Source organism: Mauremys reevesii, linkage group 1 (assembly GCF_016161935.1).
Source record: "Mauremys reevesii isolate NIE-2019 linkage group 1, ASM1616193v1, whole genome shotgun sequence".
NCBI classification, from domain to species: Eukaryota; Metazoa; Chordata; order Testudines; family Geoemydidae; genus Mauremys; species Mauremys reevesii.
Genome location: NC_052623.1, coordinates 286,528,127 through 286,548,087, shown reverse-complemented (window position 1 = coordinate 286,548,087; position 19,961 = coordinate 286,528,127). Strand labels below are relative to the sequence as shown.

At 46.1% G+C, this 19,961-nt stretch overlaps 1 protein-coding gene across 6 annotated transcripts in view; it reads left to right on the top strand.

Annotated features, from left to right (window-relative positions):
* Positions 1-19,961, top strand: part of TMTC2 (transmembrane O-mannosyltransferase targeting cadherins 2) — a 379,315-nt gene that overhangs the window by 303,548 nt on the left and 55,806 nt on the right. For all 6 annotated transcript variants that reach the window (XM_039519666.1, XM_039519664.1, XM_039519661.1 and 3 more), the window contains one exon: positions 2,458-2,539. In XM_039519666.1, coding sequence (XP_039375600.1) covers positions 2,458-2,539 — 82 coding nt within the window. The remainder of the gene's footprint in view (positions 1-2,457; positions 2,540-19,961) is intronic.

The window sequence follows — 19,961 nt, the reverse complement described above, 5'->3', positions numbered from 1 at the left end:
GTGCTGAGGGACTGTTTCAGCCATTGACTCCGAGCACCAAATGGGCACTGTGAGTTCAAATCTAATTGAGGGCAGAAATCTGAAATATTGCTCCAATCTGCTGCTATCAAAGGAGTATGGGCTTTTTAAATTATTTTTAGGAAATGGATTTAATCTGAATATAGCAGAACATGTTTGAAACTATTCATGAAGAGAAAATAAATGATACCTGCAAATGCTGGCTGAGGGGGAGGATGATTAGTGCTGGAAGAGTAGTTAGAATGGAGAGAGAGGGATTTGGTGTGTAGTGAGGGGATTATGGAGAGGAGAATAAATGGGGATGGGTCGGTAGGAGAGGCGTTAGAGAGCCAGGAGGGGAGAGGGTGTGTGTGTGGGTGGGGGAATGGGGCAGAGGTGCCCATCAGCCCTACATTGCCCTCCTTTGTGTGTGCCACAATCTGGGGACCCTCAGCCCACCTATGGGGGTCTGGCCCCTCTCATTTAAGCTGAGATCTGGGAGCCTTGTTCTTCTAACGGGTCTGAGCATACCTCTCTCTTCCTGCTCCCCCCTGCTATGCATACAGGCTCTGCGGAAGCTCCCCTCTGCATGTGCAACCGAGAACAGGCATACTGGAGCATGCACTGAGAACACACTGCAGACACTGGGGAAGGAGTTGAGAATGGGTATGCTTGTTGCATGTCACAGGCTTTCCAGCACTGGGGAGAGGGGAGGAAAACACCTGCTGACATGAATGGAGCCATTCACATATTTCAGAATTATTGTTTCAGCCTCTAGTCATCTCCTTGGGGTGTTCTCATTCAGCTGAAGCATTTAAGTGTAGAAACAGCCAGAGGCTGCTCTCCTGCTGGAATGCTTCCACTTCACACTTACAGGATACCATCTAACCCTGTGCTTTCCCTTACCCTTCAGCACACCTGTAGACAAGTCTCTTATCTCACCTCCCTACTGACAATTCCTAAGGCAAGACCCCCAGCCTCCCAGGGCCTTGGTAGTATAGCAAACAACACATTTTTGCAATGAAATGATGCCGACTATCTCCTCAAGGTGCACACTCTCCTATCACAATCACAGCTCTGTGATGCTCCTCAAACTAATCCCCGTCTCCGAATACACATCTACCAAACTGCTTCCACCATTCAAACCTTTCAGTACAGCTACAACTCTCACACTAAATCCAGCTATAGTGCATGCAGATAATTGTGGCTATTGCCATCTCCAGAAAGGCAAAAAGAAGATTACTGGATTTGTACCCTAATTTTGTGTTTCCTGGTTTTCTGAAGTTTGAGTGTTGCGGAACTCTATGCCCTGGAAGGGCACAAGCTGTCATCAGAGTAGAGTTGATTTTACCTGTATATTTGGCTCTGCTGTGACTGCTGCTGGAATACTGTGTCCAGTCCTGGTGTCCACAATTCAAGAAGGATGTTGATTAAATTAGAGAGGGTTCAGAGAAGAGCCACAAGAATGATTTAAAGGATTAGAAAACATGTCTTAGAGAGACACACTCAAAGAGCTCAGGCTACTTAGTTTAATGAAAAGTAGGTTATGGGTGACTTGATTACAGCCTATAACAGGGATCTTTGGCACGAGGCTCACCAGGGTAAGCATCCTGGCGGGCCTGGCCGGTTTGTTTACCTGCTTCGTCCCCAGGTTTGGCCAACCGCGGCTCCCACTGGCCGCGGTTCGCCGCTCCAGGCCCATGGGGGCTGCAGGAAGTGGCGCAGGCCGAGGGATGTGCTGGCTGCTGCTTCCCGCCACCCCCATTGGCCTGGAGCGGTGAACCATGGCCAGTGGGAGCCGCGATCTGCCGAACCTGAGGATGTGGCAGGTAAACAAACCAGTGCTTACCCTGGCAGACCGCATGCCAAAGGTTGCCGATCCCTGGCCTATAAGTACTTACGTTGGGAACAAATATTTGATAATGGGCTATTCAGTCTAGTAGACAAAGGTACAACACAATCCAATGGCTGGAAGTCGCAGATTAACAAATTCAGACTGGAAATGAAGAGTACATTTTTTAAAGCAAGAGTAATTAACCATTGGAACAATTTCCCAAGGGTTATGGTGGATTCTCCATGAATGACCATTTTTAAAGTCTTTAAGGTGCCACCGGACTCCTTATAATTTTTAAATTAAGATTGGATTTTTTTTTTCAAAAATACCTGCTCTAGGATTTTTTCAGAGAAATTCTATGGCCTGTGTTATACAGGGGGTCAAATTAGATGATCACAGTGGGCCCTTCTGGCCTTGGAATCTATGAATGAGTGGACTTTATATTTGTTAATGAAGTTTTTTCCCATTTAGTTCCTATTTACTTAAATTGAATCTGGCAATAATAGTAACTGTGTTGTTCCAGTGCCTGGAATTTGGAAAGTGTGGGAGCATGTGGTAGGCTGTACAGGATGACTCCAGGGTGTTAAAATAATCCATTTTCTCTCTCCCTCTCTTTTTTTTTTAAGGGCCGCAAGAGTGAGGCAGAGAAGTACTTCTTGAAGGCTATTCAGCTGGATCCTACCAAAGGCAATGGTTACATGCATTATGGTGAGTTTCTGATAGATAGGTTTCCTTGCATTTTCCAGGTTTGCTGTTAATCTCTCTGAGTGATTAAAGATTTAAAAACTGCTACTGGCAAAATACCTCTGTTCAAGCAAAAGAAACTAACCTACCATGTAGAACTTCATCTCCATTTCAATCTGTTAATCACAGCAAAGAGATAGGGGGTATTTTCAGATTTTTACATAATTTTCCTTCTGGGAGGGAAATTTCCAAATTGCTGTGTCTCTGTTTGGAAAGGAGGAAGGTGAATATCTCTATATGTAAAAAGGTTTCATAGACATGTTTGTTATTGTTAACAGCACTGACCTAGCTCTGCTTGCTGCCTCTGGGTGGGCAACTAAAGACTGTCTTAAGTGTGTACCAGGGCAGAACAGCTAGGATTCTGTTTCCTAGTAAGTAGTTATAGGCTGTACATCTGCCTTCCCCCTAGCTTCCTTGTGGCTTGAAACAGACAAGTATTTTAAAAGGCTTTGACAGGTTTGGCTATACCTTTTTAATACTAAGCCAATCATGTGCTTAAGTGATGCAAAGCACACAGTTAATTTGAGGGTGATGGTATCATATCTTTAGATAGATTGTTTTTTCTAGATTTACAAAAAAATATTTCCAGATGTGATTGGTCCCAAGGAACCAAAAATATTTAACTTTATGAGCTGCCTCTTATTCTAGTTTAAAACTGATAATAGAAAAGTCAGAAAATATGAGTTATGTAATCCCCGTTGGAAAATATAGGGAGGGGAAATAAATGTAATCTTAGTTGGGGAGCATGGTGGGGAACCACAGCCATACGGTACATATATTTTTATGTTGTTTTCATTTCCTCTTCTGGCTCCACTGGGTTTAAGAAAACAACCACAGGGATGGTGCACAAAAATGGTAATAATAAAAATAGAAGGTATAGTTAACCAGCCATAACTTTATTTGTTTGTGTACTTCACTGTGTGGTTTCTAAATCTCAGTTGGTGACATTTTATATTTGATTGGTTCAAATGTAGTGTATAATTTTGTATTTTGAATCCCATGTTTAATTCCTGGATGTTGTTGGAATGCATTCCATTAGTCTGCAATAATGAGGTAGCTGTTGCATTGTATTTTGTAGCAGTTAATATGGTGGCCCACACTTTTAGAGTGTCTTTAATCTACCTCCCAAATACATTTGTGCCTATGCAGATTAATTTGTATATGCCTGTCTGGTTTGTGCCCACAAATTCAGATGTGGTGATCACAGAAATCTGTGGTTGCAAAGTCAAGGGCAGCTGTCAAAAATCTAACTCTGCAATCAACTTGATTCTGTATGTTTCACGACAGTTCCAGACTTCTGTTTTTTCATGACTTCGTGATATTTTCCATGTTTTCCCACATTATTCATTGTTTTAGTGTCCCTGCTACACTTGCGCAGTTAAAATGCATAGAATTTCTGAAGCCCCTGTAATCCAAAAGCTGTATGAGGTTACTTCAGGGATCGGCAACCTTTGGCACGTGGCCCTCCAGGCTCCCTGGCAGGCCAGGCCGGTTTGCTTACCTGCTGTGTCCGCAGGTTCAGCCGATCGCGGCTCCCACTGGCCGCGATTTGTCGCTCCAGGCCAATGGGGGCTGCGGGAAGCGGTGCGGGTTAAGGGATGTGCTGGCCGCCGCTTGCCAAAGGTTGCCGATCCCTGGGTTACTTTGTTCTTCCACAGATTCATGATGCATTGATTTCTGGATTGCTATGTTACAATGCTGAAATTATAAATCCTGGTGTATTAAATTTCATAATTTAAGGCGATCCATTGACAGGGTCTTTTGTTTTTACAGCAAAATAAAAAAGAAAGCATAGTTTCTTAAGGCAGCTAAAGGACAAATCATGCCCCCCATCTCTGCAAGTGTGAGGGCACCTCTTGCAGTGGAAATGTAATTTTGCCTTGAAAACAGGAGGAGGGGAGCAAGGGTCAGAATTTGGAGAACACTAGGAATATTTTTTCTTTGAGTGGGACTGCTTTCATGCAGAGGATCTGGAGACAGCAGTTGAACTTGATGGTCCACTGCTACAAAGCATGAGGTCTCCATAGTGAGCTTTACTGATTATGAATCAAATTCTTCTCTTGGAAATACCAGCATAAATCTTGAATAACTTATTGACTCCAATAGCATTAATCCATATTTACATCAAAGTAACCAAGAGCAGATGATGGCCCTATGTCAAAGTTCTGTCCCTGCAGGCACTAAACTCATTATCAAACATGAAAAAGATTCTCTGGGCTATTCTTTTCTTTGCTTGTTCCAAAGTCCTGATCAGGAATCTGGAAGTATATGTCTAGGGACAATGCAATTATTAATCATCAACCTCTAGTGGACACTTACTCTGTGTGTTTTGTCTCTACACATCATGAATTTGGTTTAGCAACTTGTCATAGGTACACTTCATATCCCATAAGTCACATGCTAAATCATAAGGAAATATATCTATACTCCTTCTCATGACGACACTCTGGAAAAAAAGAATAGCAGAGTTGGCACCATCCCTAGAAAATGCACACCTCACTGAGAAGCCAAATCGGAAGGGTGGCCATTGGGGACTCAAAAGCCTGTATGTTAATGGAGCAGCACTGTATGTAGGGACTGCAGATACTCTTTGATGCAGATATTATATTACTTGTGCTCCCATGATGGGTCCATATATGTCTTCATCTTTGCCCTTGTGGTCTTTTTTGGAGGTATCAGGATGATTTGTCAGTGTGTTCTATCTTGTTGGAGATTTACCCATGTATTTTCTGTTCTTCTTCGAGTGCTTGCTCATATCGATTCCAATTAGGTGTGCGCGCGCCGTGTGCACGTTCGTCGGAAGATTTTTACCCTACCAACACTTGGTGGGTCAGCTGGGTCGCCCTCTAGAGTGGCACCGCCATGGCGCTGAATATATACCCCTGCCAACCCAACGGCCCTTCAGTTCCTTCTTACCGCCCGTGTCGGTCGTTGGAACAGTGGAGTGCGGCTTAGCTGATCTCCACTTCCCTAGCTACTCGTAGTTCTCTCGTTATTTTTGTGTATATAGTTGAAATTTCTATAGTTGTAGTTAATTTGTTCTATAACATACTTAGTGTATATAGTTAAGAGGGGTTCGGGGATTAGCCCCTTCCCCGCACCTGGTGCCGGGGCCCATGCCCGGTTCACCGGGTTTCAAACTGTGCTCGGCCTGTCACAAGCCGATGCCAACAGGAGATTCCCCACGACTCCTGTCTTAAGTGCCTCAGGGAATCCCACCTCGCCGATAAGTGCCGGATCTGCAAGGCCTTTAAGCCAAGGACAAAAAAGGAGCGGGACTTTCGTCTCAAACAGCTCCTGATGAAGGCAGCTCTTACTCCTCCGCCCTCGGCACCGAGTGCTGGACAGTCCGCAGGCAGAAGCGCTTCTTCGGCACCGGATCGCACCGGTACTGCTAAGGCCTCTTGGCACCGACTGTCGCCAGCACCGATGTCTGTTCGGCACCGTTCTCTCTCCCCGCAGGTGAAGAGGCATAAGACACCTGCTGCTTCCGGGTGCTCTGCCTGCGGTGCAGGTGGCACGACTAAGTCGGACGGCCCGGCACTGACACCTGCCGCGGCACCAACAATGTCGGCCCCATCGATTCTGGTCCTGCAAGGGCCGTTGAGTCCGGTGCCTGAAAGCTCCCTGGCGCGAGCCGTGGTTGAGCTCACTATTCCCTCCACGCCGGAGACATTTTCCACGGCGAGGGAGCTGATCGCGATGACAGAGTCTGCGCTGCCTCAACCCCCGGCACCGCCGGTGCGGGTCATACAATCTATAGGCAAGCCTGCCCTGATGAGACCACCCTCTGTCGGCACCGCAGAGCGGCACCGTTCATGATCGCGGTCCCACTGGCGTTCTCGGTCCCGTCGCCGATCCCAGTCCCGACGCCTCTCGCAGTCCTGGCACTGCTCCCCTTCTCGGTACCGGTCGCACTCGTGGCACCGATTAGCGTCCCGTTCGCCGGCCTGGTACGCTCGGCACCGATCCAGCTCCCGGCACCGCTCCAGGCACCGTGACTCTTGCAGCTGCTCCAGACGTCGAGCTTCGAGATCCCGGTCGACCTCCCGGCACTGCTCCGGTTGCAGGTCCCGATCTCATTCCCGGTACCGGTATGGCTCCCGGTAACCGATCCCCGGTGCCGCGCAGAGCAAGATCAATCAGAGAAGGAGACTCTTCACAGGGCTTTTCAGCCCCTCCTTGGTCATCTCGACACACATCAGTGTCGTCTCATGCAGACAGTACCTATGCACAGGACCGTGACTCCGATGTGCCCACCAGAGTCTTCCAGGAGACCCAGGCCCAAGATCAAGGCCCCCATCAGTGGTCATTCTGGACGCCTTGGGCGTATCACCAGTCCCAAGGTGTACCTCCAGTCCCATCTCGCTCTGTTCCATCAGAGCAGTGGGTGCCGGAGGCGACTATCAGCCACCCCCGTCCTACTGGTACGGAGGAAGCTCCCGTTCAGCCACCAGACCCCCGGATTCCACTGGAGCAGGAGGTCGTCCAAGAGCAAGAATCCACGCAGGACCCGCTTGTCCCTGGCCTTTCCTCTTCCTCTTCTCCAGATGAGGCGGTGGTGGGGACATCCTCCTCAAGCCCTCTCCAATTGACCTGAGGGCCCATCAGGACCTCCTGAGACGTGTTGCACTCAATATGAATCTCCAGGTGGAGGAGGTCCCAGAGATAGAGTACCCGGTGGTGGATATTCTGTCGGCTGACGCCCCCACAAGAGTGGCCTTACCATTTATCCGTATGATCCAGGCCAATGCTGATACCATCTGGCAGTCTCCAGCCTCTATTCCGCCCGCTGCCAGGGGAGTTGAGCGCAAGTACATGATGCCCTCTAAGGGGTATGAGTACCTGTACGTTCATCCTCCTCCCTGCTCCCTCGTCATACAGTCTGTCAATGAGAGGAAACGCCATGGCGAGCAAGCTCCGGCTCCAAAATCGAAGGAGGCTAGGCGCATGGACTTACTGGGCCATAAGGTATACTCGGCAGGGGCCCTCCAACTCCGGGTGGCGAACCAGCAAGCCCTGCTTAGCCACTACAACTATAACACTTGGGCGGTGGTGGGCAAGTTCACGGAGTTAGTCCCTCAAGATTCCCGTCAAGAGTTTGCTGCCCTCTTGGAGGAGGGGAAGAAAGTGGCGAGAACTTCCCTCTAGGCCTCGCTGGATGCAGCCGACTCCGCAGCCAGGACTCTGGCCTCGGGAGTTGCCATGAGACGTATTTCATGGCTTCAGGTATCAGGCCTCCCGCCGGAACTACAGCACACCATACAGGACTTGCCCTTCGACGGTCGAGGCCTCTTTTCTGAAAAGACTGACCCTAGGCTGCAAAGTCTAAAGGACAACAGGGTCATTATGCGCTCTCTCGGCATGCACACACCGGTGACTCAGCGCAGGCCTTTCCGTCCCCAGCCTCACCGCCCTTATCCTCCACCTCGACAGAGACAGGACTTTGGCAGAAGGCATGGCCGAGGCGGTCGTAGACGGCAGTCAGGTCCCCAAGGGGGCCAAAATCAGAGTCCTTCCAAACCATCAGCAGGGCCAAAGCCAAACTTTTGAAGGCACGCCCGAGGATGGCGTGCCAGTTACTTCCCAGGATCCTTTCCCCCACTTTTACAACCGCCTCTCCTTTTTCCTCCCTGCGTGGTCCCAACTAACTTTGGATAGTTGGGTCCTACGCACAGTGGAACTGGGGTACCACCTCCAGTTTATTTTGCCCCCCCCCACACCCTCTGTTTGTCCCTCTTCAGAGACCCCTCTCACGAGCAATTCCTCTTGCAAGAGGTACAGACGCTCCTTGCCATGGGAGCTATAGAGGAGGTACCAAAGGACAAAAGGGGCAAGAGGTTCTACTCCCGCTATTTCCTAATCCCCAAGGCGAAGGGAGGTCTCAGACCTATCCTAGACCTGCGAGAACTCAACAAGTTCATGATAAAGTTGAAGTTCTGCATGGTATCCCTGGGGAACATCATCCCATCCTTGGATCCCGGAGACTGGTATGCCGCCCTCGATATGAAGGACGCGTATTTTCACATCGCCATTTATCCTCCACACAGACGGTACCTCCGGTTTGTGGCCAACCGTCAACATTTCCAGTTTACGGTCCTTCCGTTTGGCCTTTCTACAGCCCCAAGAGTATTCACAAAATGCATGGCTGTAGTTGCCGCCTCCCTCCGCCACCATTGGATACACGTTTTTCCATATCTCGACGATTGGCTAATTCAAGGGACTGCCGAGACACAGGTCACCCATCATGTCGGCATCGTCAAAGACCTATTCATGCGTCTAGGCCTGATGATCCATATAGAGAAATCCACTCTGATTCCCACACAGAGAATAGACTTCATTGGAGTCCAGGATGGCCCCAATCTCGCCAGAGCCTGCTTACCACAGCCTCGGTTTCACACGATGGTAACAATTATCCAAGGCCTGCAGAACTTCCCGACAACTTCGGCTCGCACTTGTCTCGGTCTCCTGGGTCACATGGCTGCCTGCACGTTCGTGACCAAACACACTAGGCTACGCCTCTGTCCCCTCCAATCTTGGCTCACCTCGGTATACCACCCGGGCAGAGACAGCATAGACATGATCGTCACGATCCCCCCGAGCATTCTAGGCTCCCTCGACTGGTGGTTGACGCCGTCCCTGGTGTGTGCAGGGATGCCGTTCCATCCGCCTCAGCCTTCTATGTCCCTGACGACGGATGCGTCATCTCTCGGCTGGGGTGCTCACCTCGGTCATCTTCGCACTTAAGGCCTTTGGTCAGCTCAGGAGCTGGCCTTGCACATCAATGTCTGAGAGCTGAGAGCAGTCCGCCTTGCGTGCCAGGCGTTCCAACAGCATTTACAAGGCCGTTGTGTCTCAGTGTTCACAGACAACACAACGGCCATGTATTACATAAACAAACAGGGAGGGGCACAGTCCTCCCCCCTTTGTCAGGAAGCCATCCTGCTCTGGGACTTCTGCATAGCCCACTCGATAGACCTGGTAGCGTCCTTTCTCCCAGGAGTTTGGAACACTCTGGGAGATTGCCTCAGCAGATCTTTCCTATCTCACGAGTGGTTGATTCGTCCGGATGTTATCCATTCTGTTTTCCGGAAGTGGGGCTTTCCCCGCATAGACCTCTTCGCTTCCCGCAAGAACAGGAAATGCAGGACGTTCTGCTCCTTCCAAGGCCTCTTCCTGGGCTCAATCTCGGACGCTTTTCTGATGCCGTGGACAAGCCAACTGCTTTATGCCTTTCCACCCTTCCCGCTGGTTCACAGGGTCCTTCTAAAGCTCCGCAGGGACAGAGCCCACTTGATCATGATCGCTCCAGCGTGGCCCAGGCAGCACTGGTACACCATGTTGCTCGACCTGTCGATAGCCAACCCAATTCCCCTGCCTCTTCGCCCAGACCTCATAACTCAGGACCACGACAGACTTCACCACCCAGACCTGCAGTCCCTTCACCTCACAGCATGGCTGCTGCATGGTTAAGTCAGTCCGAGTTATGTTGCTCTGCCTCGGTACAGCAAGTACTCCTGGGTAGTAGGAAACCTTCCACTTGATTAACATATCTGGCCAAGTGGAAGCGTTTCTCTTGCTGGTGCGAAAAGCATAGTGTTACTCCCACCGAGGTCTCGATCCCTACCATTTTGGACTACCTCTGGTCTCTCAAAAAGCAGGGCCTAGCGGTATCTTCATTGAGGGTGCACTTGGCGGCCATCTCTACCTTCCACCCACGGGAGAGTGGCCGCTCCGTGTTCTTGCACCCTATGGTTTCTAGGTTCCTCAAGGGCTTGGAGCGCTTATACCCCCAGGTACGCCGCCCCACCCCAACCTGGGACCTCAACCTGGTTCTAACCAGACTTATGACTGCCCCATTCGAGCCACTAGCAACCTGCTCACTGCTATACCTGTCCTGGAAGACAGCTTTCCTCGTAGCCATTACATCGGCCAGACGAGTCTCTGAGCTTTGGGTTCTCACGGTGGACCCACCGTATACTGTGTTTCACAAGGACAAGGTGCAGTTGCGACCACATCCGGCCTTCCTCCCTAAAGTGATATTGACCTTTCATATCAACCAGGATATCTTCCTTCCGGTCTTCTTCCCAAAGCCACACTCATCATGACGGGAGCAACAATTGCACTCCCTGGACGTCCGTAGAGCGCTCGCATTTTATATCGAGCAGACAAAGCCCTTTCGTAAAATGCCCCAACTCTTCGTCATGGTGGCAGACCGAATGAAGGGCCTACCTGTCTCCTCCCAGAGGATTTCATCTTGGGTGACATTGTGCATCCGTACCTGCTATGATTTGGCTCATGTTCCATCGAGCCACCTCACTGCACATTCTACCAGGGCTCAGGCTTCATCTGCTGCCTTCCTGGCTCATGTACCCATCCAGGAGATATGTCGTGCAGCTACCTGGTCCTCGGTCCACACCTTTGCCTCACATTACACACTGGTTCAACAGTCCAGAGATGATGCAGCCTTTGGCTCAGCAGTTTTGCATTCTGCAACATCTCACTCCGACCCCACTGCCTAGGTAAGGCTTGGGAATCACCTAATTGGAATTGATATGAGCAAGCACTCGAAGAAGAAAAGACGGTTACTCATCTTTGTAACTGTTGTTCTTCGAGATGTGTTGCTTATATCCATTCCAAACCCGCCCTCCTTCCCCTCTGTCGGAGTAGCCGGCAAGAAGGAACTGAAGGGCCGTTGGGTCGGCAGGGGTATATATTCGGCGCTATGGCGGCGCCACTCTAAGGGGCGACCCAGCCAACCCACCGAGTGTTGCTAGGGTAAAAATGTTCCAACGAACGTGCACGTGGCGCGCGCACACCTAATTGTAATGGATATGAGCAACACATCTCGAAGAACAACAGTTACAAAGGTGAGTAACCGTCTTTTACTTCTAGTTATGGCCCTGAACAGTTAGTGGTGCAGAATGTGAATCAATGAGGGAAGTACCTTAAATGGCACATAAGACATTTAAGAATGTGTGATGAGTTACGCAATGGCTTCATGGGTAGTGTCACCATGGCACATTTGGCTGGACAACCCTCTGGTACCTTGATTTTGCAGTTCCAGATTACTGGCTTGTTACTAGGTGTTTCAATGTTTTGAACAGTGTTTCCCAACCTGAGGGCACCAGACTAGTTCAGGGAGGAGTAAAGGAGCGGATCAGTGTGAGTGGGCTGCAGATCCCTGTCTCCTACACACATTCTGCAAATGTGTTGCCATGTCATTAGGTACAGCAGGAGGTGGCTCACTGAAAGCCATCCACCTTCCCTCCCCATCATAGTGCCTCTATTGTAGCTCGCTATAGGAGCAGCTCACCAGTACAGTACCAAGCTGAAAACTCAGGCTGCCACCCAGTCTAGGCGTCTCTTCTCCTGTGACATTCAGCTGAACTTTGGGTGAAACCAGTGGATGTCTACTGGATGGAACCAGCGTAGTTCTTAGTGAGGTAGGCAGAGTAGAGCTACCAGTGAGGCTAGAGGGGAGAATGACTCAAGAGGCAGCAAAAAACTTGTAAAAGAGGAAAAGAGAGTATGTCCATGTGACAAGAAGAGCATCATGACAGAAAGAGGAAAAAGAGAGAGTGCCAAAACCGAGTGAGGACATGGTGTTTAGGGGAGTACATCAACTAATCCATTCCAAGTGAAAGCTCGAATGCATTTTTTTGGAGGATCATTGACTTAGCTGTTGGCCCTTGACATACAGCTAGGAATGGAGTTGATTTCATGATATTATGTTATGTATTTGTGATAAAATAGGAGGGAACTTTTGCTATTCATGTATGAAATGTGTGCTTTTTTATTTTATAGGGGGAGATTTTCAAAGGAACAAAGGTGTTTGTACCCAGTGAAAAGTATTGGGCCACCTAAATCCCATTTGCATCTTTGAAAATCTCCCCATGATGTCTGAAGACTTGGTTAGATGGCAAGTAAGTAGTCAGTCAGTGTTAGCTGGCTTAGAGAGGCCCTCTAACATCTAGACTGCTGAAAGCTTACCTTAAAACGCGAGAGTGCTGAAATACTGAAGGACTGCAAAGATTAAAAACACTAAGCCAGAAGATGGTCCCAACTCCAGCCGCTTTACCGCCATAAATGAGCCACAGTTGGATAGGGGGGAAATTTTCCCATTGTAGGTAAAGCAGCTCTATGCTGGCCCCTTCATAAGTTCCCAGCACAGGGGTGTTTGTAGGCCAGAGACATGAGGGGATGTGGTGGTCACAGTGCAAATCACTATGGGGTTATGGGCTTCAGAGCAGTCTCCTGCAGTACTCTGTCTTACACCAGGGGTTGTTTCAGCCCTTCAGTAACTCAGAATCTCAGCAATGCAAAAGTGGCATAAAGCTGTATTTCTGTCTCCCTGACTCTGACCCGCACGTTCTGTGCTGCATCTCTCAGGAAACATAGCAAAGAATCTAACCCATTGTGTTAAGGAAGTAGAGAATCAGCTTTACATTCAGGATGTCAGAATGATAAGCTTTAATGATAAACTGACGGGGAAGAGCCAGAAACACCAAACTTTGAAACTCTTCAACATTCGTGGCCATTAACCTAGCTTGTTTGGAAATAGGCTGCTTCATTCAAGTGATCACTTCTAAAGGAACTTTGGATTGAGTAGTTATTATAGTGGTCAGGAATTATCTTGTTTTATATTGTAGGATTGCATTAGACTCAAGAGCATCAAAAAGGACTTGACTGCTTATGCTTAAAGATGCACACATTTCTTTGTGCCCTAAATGTACCACTGCTCTACTTAAATACTGATTCACATTCACAGCTTCCAAAAAGATTCCAAACAAGATTTAAATTAGAATGTTCCTTAATTTATCCTGTTAAATTTCAATTTGGGAGTGACTTATATTCAATTTGTCCAGTGACACATACTACACCAAGAGACTGAAGCTCTTCTTAAATCATAGTTACTGGACACAATTCAGGGGCAGAGAGATTGGAAACCTAATGAGACCATTATGCTGTCATTTACACACATCTCTCTAGAATTATTGTTTTATGTTTAGGAACTCAGAAAAAACATGTTCCTTAAACTATATTTATTAGTTAATTGTATTATAGTAGTTACTAGAGACCACAATCAGAGATCAGGACTCCATTATGCTAGAAAGAGTACACACAAAGAAAAGACAGATTCTGCCCATAAGAGCTTACATATTGTATGAAAGTTTGTTATTTGAATATGACAGAGAAATGTGTGTTATATTTCTATAACAAGACCGCCATTTCTGCCATATGTAGTCTTTGTAGAGGTTTCTTTGTGAAATTCTGAGAACTTCTTTCCCCGATAAAGAGATTCCAGGGTGTGGAACAGGAAAGTTGGCAGGGGCTGTGCTGATGCGCATATTGCATCTGTCTAGCTCTGACCACAACTCATTGGAGAATTTAATTTCCCAGTATACATCACTATGTAGCATCTGGTGCTCCCAGTGGAGCAGATCCATGTGTTTGTTTTGTTTCTCACTCTGTATATACTGCATTCAGCTAATCCTGAAGTCAGATATAAGTAATTCACAAGGATTATACACTGTAAAGTCAATTTTATGTTTTACTGACAAACATAAAAACTGACCTTCCTAGGAACTTGGTGATTTCTCCTCCCACCCCCTAAATAGGTCAGAGCATTTTGTTAACAGCTTACAGTTGATATGTTTCCTGGTTTCCGTTTTTTGTATTTAATAGAATTCTAACTTTTAATTGCATTTCACTGATGGAAGTCCCTTAGTATGAGAATTTAAGGTTGGAAATTTTTGGCCAAAATGTTCCTGTAATTCCACTGCTGCCCCATGCTACAGACAAATGTATTTAAAAATGTAAGCTGTGGGAGTTCCTATCCAGTTTCATCCTTGGACTCAAAACTGAGGATATATTGCAGCTGTTACCTTTGGAGAAATGATGGATACAAAGTGGTTTCAGGGAGAGGCTAGAATTTAGAAGTTAAATAACAAATATAGCAAGTTAACTATCCCATGTAGGAGACAGTGAGCAGGAAAAAAAATTAGGATTAATGCGGAAAATAATAGAGTAACAGTGGATTTGTAAATTGATAGGGATAGGGAAGTTAAATAACAGTTTAGAAGTTTGTTGCTTTAAGTTCAGAAGTGAAAGATAGGGAACAAAAGATGTCAGAAATCTAGTAAGTATCCAAAGATCACTATTCATCTGTTCTACATCTATCTAAAGAGCCATAACTTTTAGTTACACGCAACTAACCAGACTGAACTATGATCTTTAAACAAATGTGAAAGTGGAACTTCACAGAGAAATTCAATTACAAATTACCTAATTAAGTTAAAGTATAATTAATCTAATGAGAATAATCCATTTTTATTATAAAAAGGGAATAGTTAAGTGATTTAGAGTTATTAGAACCCATGTATTATTCAAAAGAAGCTAAATGAAAAGGTCTCAATAGTAATTAATAAGACAGTTAGTTTGAACATCTTGTTGGTTCCGGGCCTCTCCCATTCCAATTAAGTAATTGCCAGTGTGAGGGAGGTGGGGTTTCTCTGCACATGCCTACCCTACTGCTTCACTTCCCTCAGCACTTCTCCTACTCGTACCCCACCCAAAACAGACCACAAGGGATGCTTCAAAAAACTAAGAGTTTAAACCTGGCAGAATCCTTTCTTAAGGATTGACAAAAACATAACCTTGACTTAATTGTCTTTTTACATCAATAGGTTATGAAGGAAGAAGTGAAGCCAGGAAAGGGAGGTATTTCTGACATTACAGTACCAACGGATTTTAATTGGAATCCTTTTCTGCCTTCCCCTGAATTTAGGCTCTATATAGTGTTGGGAAATCTGTATTCCTGCTGTGTGGTCAATTGGCCAGGTTATCTCAGGGGTACCGGCAAGTGATGAGAAGGGGCAATAAGAGGGTTTTTAAGGCAGTGAAATCTGGGATCATGACGCTGCAGCACCCACAGGCTTGAAGAAATCCTTCACTGACTTTCATTTTTGAATGGCCTGATGTTGGCAGTAGGAATACAGTCATGTTGAGAAAAACAAATGAGAGAGGGGAAGATAGCCCACAGAGACAGAATCTACAATAGTCCTTTAAGCAAACAGATAGGAGAGCAGTTTAAATGTTAAGTAGGATTCAGGGGAAATAAGGGGCGGCAGAGCAGATTGGAGCATTACCACCATCTCGGGTATTCAGCATAAGCTCTGTTGGCTACCTCTGATACTTCCAGTATGTTCAGCCCAAAACTGGCTTAGAAGGCCTTGAAAGCAAAATCCTCAAGCAAACAGGAGTCATGCCATCTGGGTATCTACATGCTGAGCTGGTGTTTCTCGCTTTGGCACATGTCACACATAGCCTGTGAATCTGTTTAGAAACTGGCAGATCAAACAGCTGTGTAAATTTACTTATGTCAACCAGTCGTGTTGCAGAACTGCACCACCTAAGGAATGTTTGACATAGACTCTGGAACAAGGACTTTCCTCTCATTGCCCCCAGAAAGTTCTACTCAAAACATCCATTGGTAGGACTCCATTTATATCCTGTGACATCTGCTCTTAACTGCTGGCAGTGGATGACTGACATTTCTGGTGGTTCCAGTCTTAATGCTGCTGATGCCAATCAGCCATATTCTGTTCCAAGGGCCCAACAAGGCAGTGACTGCTGCTCTCCTTCCATCCTGTTGTTTTGGATGAACACATGCTGGATTAGGCCAGCCAAAGTTTGATCCCAACAAAGATTCCTCTTGGAACGCTAAGTTCTGTGAATATACCAAAAAAGACAATTTCAACTGGCACACCAATGTTGCATATGTTGAAATAATTGAGGTTGTTACTAGCCATAGATTTAATGCAATCAGATTTGATGCTTGATTCTACAACCTTGTAGAATGCCATTTTTACCATAGTGTTCTGTGCCACAGTCTGGGGAAAAAAACATTCCTTTGAGGAGGCTGTGGGGGAATAGTATCCAGACACTGATGGTCAGAAAGACTGTTCTGATACCCAACGTATTTCCACAGAGAAAGAAGAAGAAAATGCCAGTGACTTCCATCTCTAGAGGATCTGATTTTTCCCTCTTATGCAAGGGACAGATAAGGGAGATTCACTTAACTTACAGACAGCCAAGAACACCCAGTCTGGTATGTGAGAACCAGAAATGCAGCTACCATGTGAAAAAGGTAGCCAATCAAATCCATTCTGAGACAATTCAGAGTGATTCCTCTTGAAAATACACTCTGGATATGGCAGATGACTACATGTATGCACATCCCAAACACTGGATGTATCATAGATTCTGATAGGGTACCAATTCAGAGATTAATCTTTTGGGTTGGTGTCAACACTGTTGCTCTGAAAAATTCTTGGCAGTTGTAGGGGTATATTTACACAGAGTGGATGGGGTGCATTCTTTTCTCTAGCTGAATGATTAGCTGATCAAGGACTTTGACAGAGATCCAGAATTTGTTTTTTCAATCTAAGGGTACTAAAGTCATTTGGTTTTAACCTAAACAACCTAAAGTCTTCTAGTTCATTCCACAAACAACTGGAGTACACACCTTGCTTCAAAGCTTTACGTCTCAAAGATAGATTCTAAGACATTTTCTGTCTGCCAGAGAGGATTTGCCAGAAGAAGCAGGTTTCAGCAAGGCTGTAGATGTTGGAACTGATGGCTCTGACAGTATTTTTGGTGTCTGTCTGCTTCCACAGTATCAAAGGACACTTGAAGTCTCAGTGGTTACAAACCATACAAAGACACTGCTATTGCACCTGATTGAGAGATGACCTGCAAGAACTATTGGATTTTTGGCAGTCCAGTGACAATCAGAAATTGGTAAATGACTTCTGATCCAAATTGTAGTCACCATAATGCATCCATGCAGAGGTGCTTTTACATTTAAGGCAAGTGGTAATCCAGGAACATAACTGTACATATATGTTTTTGGAAGGATTGAAATCGTTATGGATTAAGAGGTGTCATAAAACTGGTATCCCAAAAGTTGATTTTAATTCAAATAAACAATCAGGCTACCAAAATTGACATAGTTGGTGAGAGCCAGTCATGACATCTGCAGAAGGAAATCCATGAAAACATGAGACTGGGTAGTGCCCCATAAATCATGACTAGTGGCCAGCAACCTATCAGGGGTGAAAACCCTGATAATAAATTTAGACAAATACAAGTAGTTCCTGGATCAGGAGCTAGTGGATCAAATCTTCTTTGAAATCAGGACATCTCCCCATGATCTGTTAGCTATTCAGCCATTCTGCCAACATTCATAAGAATGGCCATCCTGGATCAGACCTATGTTCCATCTGCCCCAGTATCCTGTCTTCTGACAGTGACCAGTGCCAGATGCTTCAGAGGGAATGAACAGAACAGGGTAATTTATTGCATGATTCATTCCCTGTCATCCAGTCCCAGCATCTGGAGGTCAGAGGTTTAGGAACACACAGATAATGGGGTTGCTAATAGCAATTGATGGACCTATCCTCCATGAACTTACTAATTCTTTTTTGAACCCAGTTAGTTTTGGCCTTCACAACATCCCTTAGCAATGAGTTCCACAGATACCACACTAGTCTTCTTGTACTGACAAGGCCCTTCTATTACCAGAGCTGACACTCCTCCCTGACTACAAAGCCTGCACTGCCATGCCCAGTCTTTTCAAAGAGGTTTATTCCTTTAAACAGAGGCTATCAAATAAACAGAAAATAGTATTAACTCTGTCCTTGGCCCAGGCTTCAGGATCACCCCTCCCAGGAGTGTCTGGCATTCCAGCTCCTGGCAGCTTCCTAGCCTCAGCCAGCTTCATTCCTCTCGTGGAGCAACTTCCCTATGCCACTGGCCCCTTGCTCCAGGGACCCAGTACAGGAGCTAGCTCCACTCCAGTGTGACTTTTCCTCCCCAAGGCTCAGCCTCTCTGTCTTTCCTCCCTCAGCTGCCGACTAGCAACCCTTTATAGGCACATGGGTAGGCCAGCTCTCTTTAATTAGGTGGATTGGGCTCACCTGCTCTGGCCCAGGGTAGCTCGGTTTAGTTATCCTCAGGGACTAGGTACCCTGTGACACCTTCTCTATAAGCTTGATGTGAAAAACTCTATAGCCAAAGTTTTTATGTAGTACAGATACACCCCTAGAAAGTCATCCCAGCTGTTTATTTTGATTCCAATTTAATGGATCAGGCAGTTTTCAAGAGAACCATAGTCAATATTTTCAGACTTGTGCATATCAAGTTAGGAACTGCATTCATATTTAGGCACATGAATACAACTGGCTTGATTTTCAGAGAGTCTAAGCACACCACAGCTTTCATTAACTTCAAACTCCAACATGCACATGCAGATCTTGATTTTGACAGGAGATTGAAAAGCTGGCCTGCAAAGTTATGTTAAAAGCTCATTCAGTCAGATAAATGTCTGCTTCCCCAGCTAGCCTCTGATTAGCTGTCTTCTATTAAGGAGACATTTGTAGGGCAATTCTAGGTTGTTTTCATACCTTTTACAGACATGGTTTGCGCTTGGCCTTGTGGCAAGAATTTGGGTTTAAAGTGTGTTACGGCCCTGTTTCTAGGCAAGGAGTGTTGCAACTCCTCCCACCCCTAGCCATTTAGTTTTACTTTTCAGGCTGGTTTTAATATTTGTCATGTCTTAAAAGATAACTTAGTTCCTAAAGAAAATAATATTGTAGGGAAAAGGTATGTTTATGGTAAATGGATGGTCCCACGGTTTTGTTTGTGGGGTATTGTGGTGAAATTTTGCTTGTGCTTGGCTGACTTTGTGAAATAATTGTCATAGTTTCAAGTTAACTTTTAAGAGGCTTAATACTAAGTATGGAGAATGGAATTCTACTGATGAGAAAAAGATCCATTAAAGATCCAAAACATAGCTTATAATTAAGGCTAAGATTTTGTCATGAATATTTTTAGTAAAAGTCACAGACAGATCATGGGCAATCAACAAAAATTCACAGAAGCCCCGTGACCTGTTCCTGACTTTTACTAAAAATATCTGTGACAAAATGGGGAGGGAGGAGAGTCCTGCTGCTGCTCTGGGGTCCTTTGCACCACCCATGGCAGTTGAGAGTGCTGGGCCCCCCCCTACTGCCCACCTCTCAGGGGCTGAAGCAGAAAATGTCACTGAGGTTTCTGGAAGTCACGAATTCTGTGACCTCCATGACAAACTCTTAGCCTTTCTCATAATAGTGTTACTAAGCTTTTTGGAATATGAAGGGAGAATAGTTATACACATTTTATTACAAAGAGTTTTAGAGAAGCAATGAAAAGAATATGCTTTCAGCCCGCTGCAGTAAGAGCAGCTACATGGCTCCATAACTATATAATTTTATATAACTATTTTAACTTAGGCAGTTACACCCCTCTGCACTGTTACATCTAAGAAATGTAACAGCGCCTT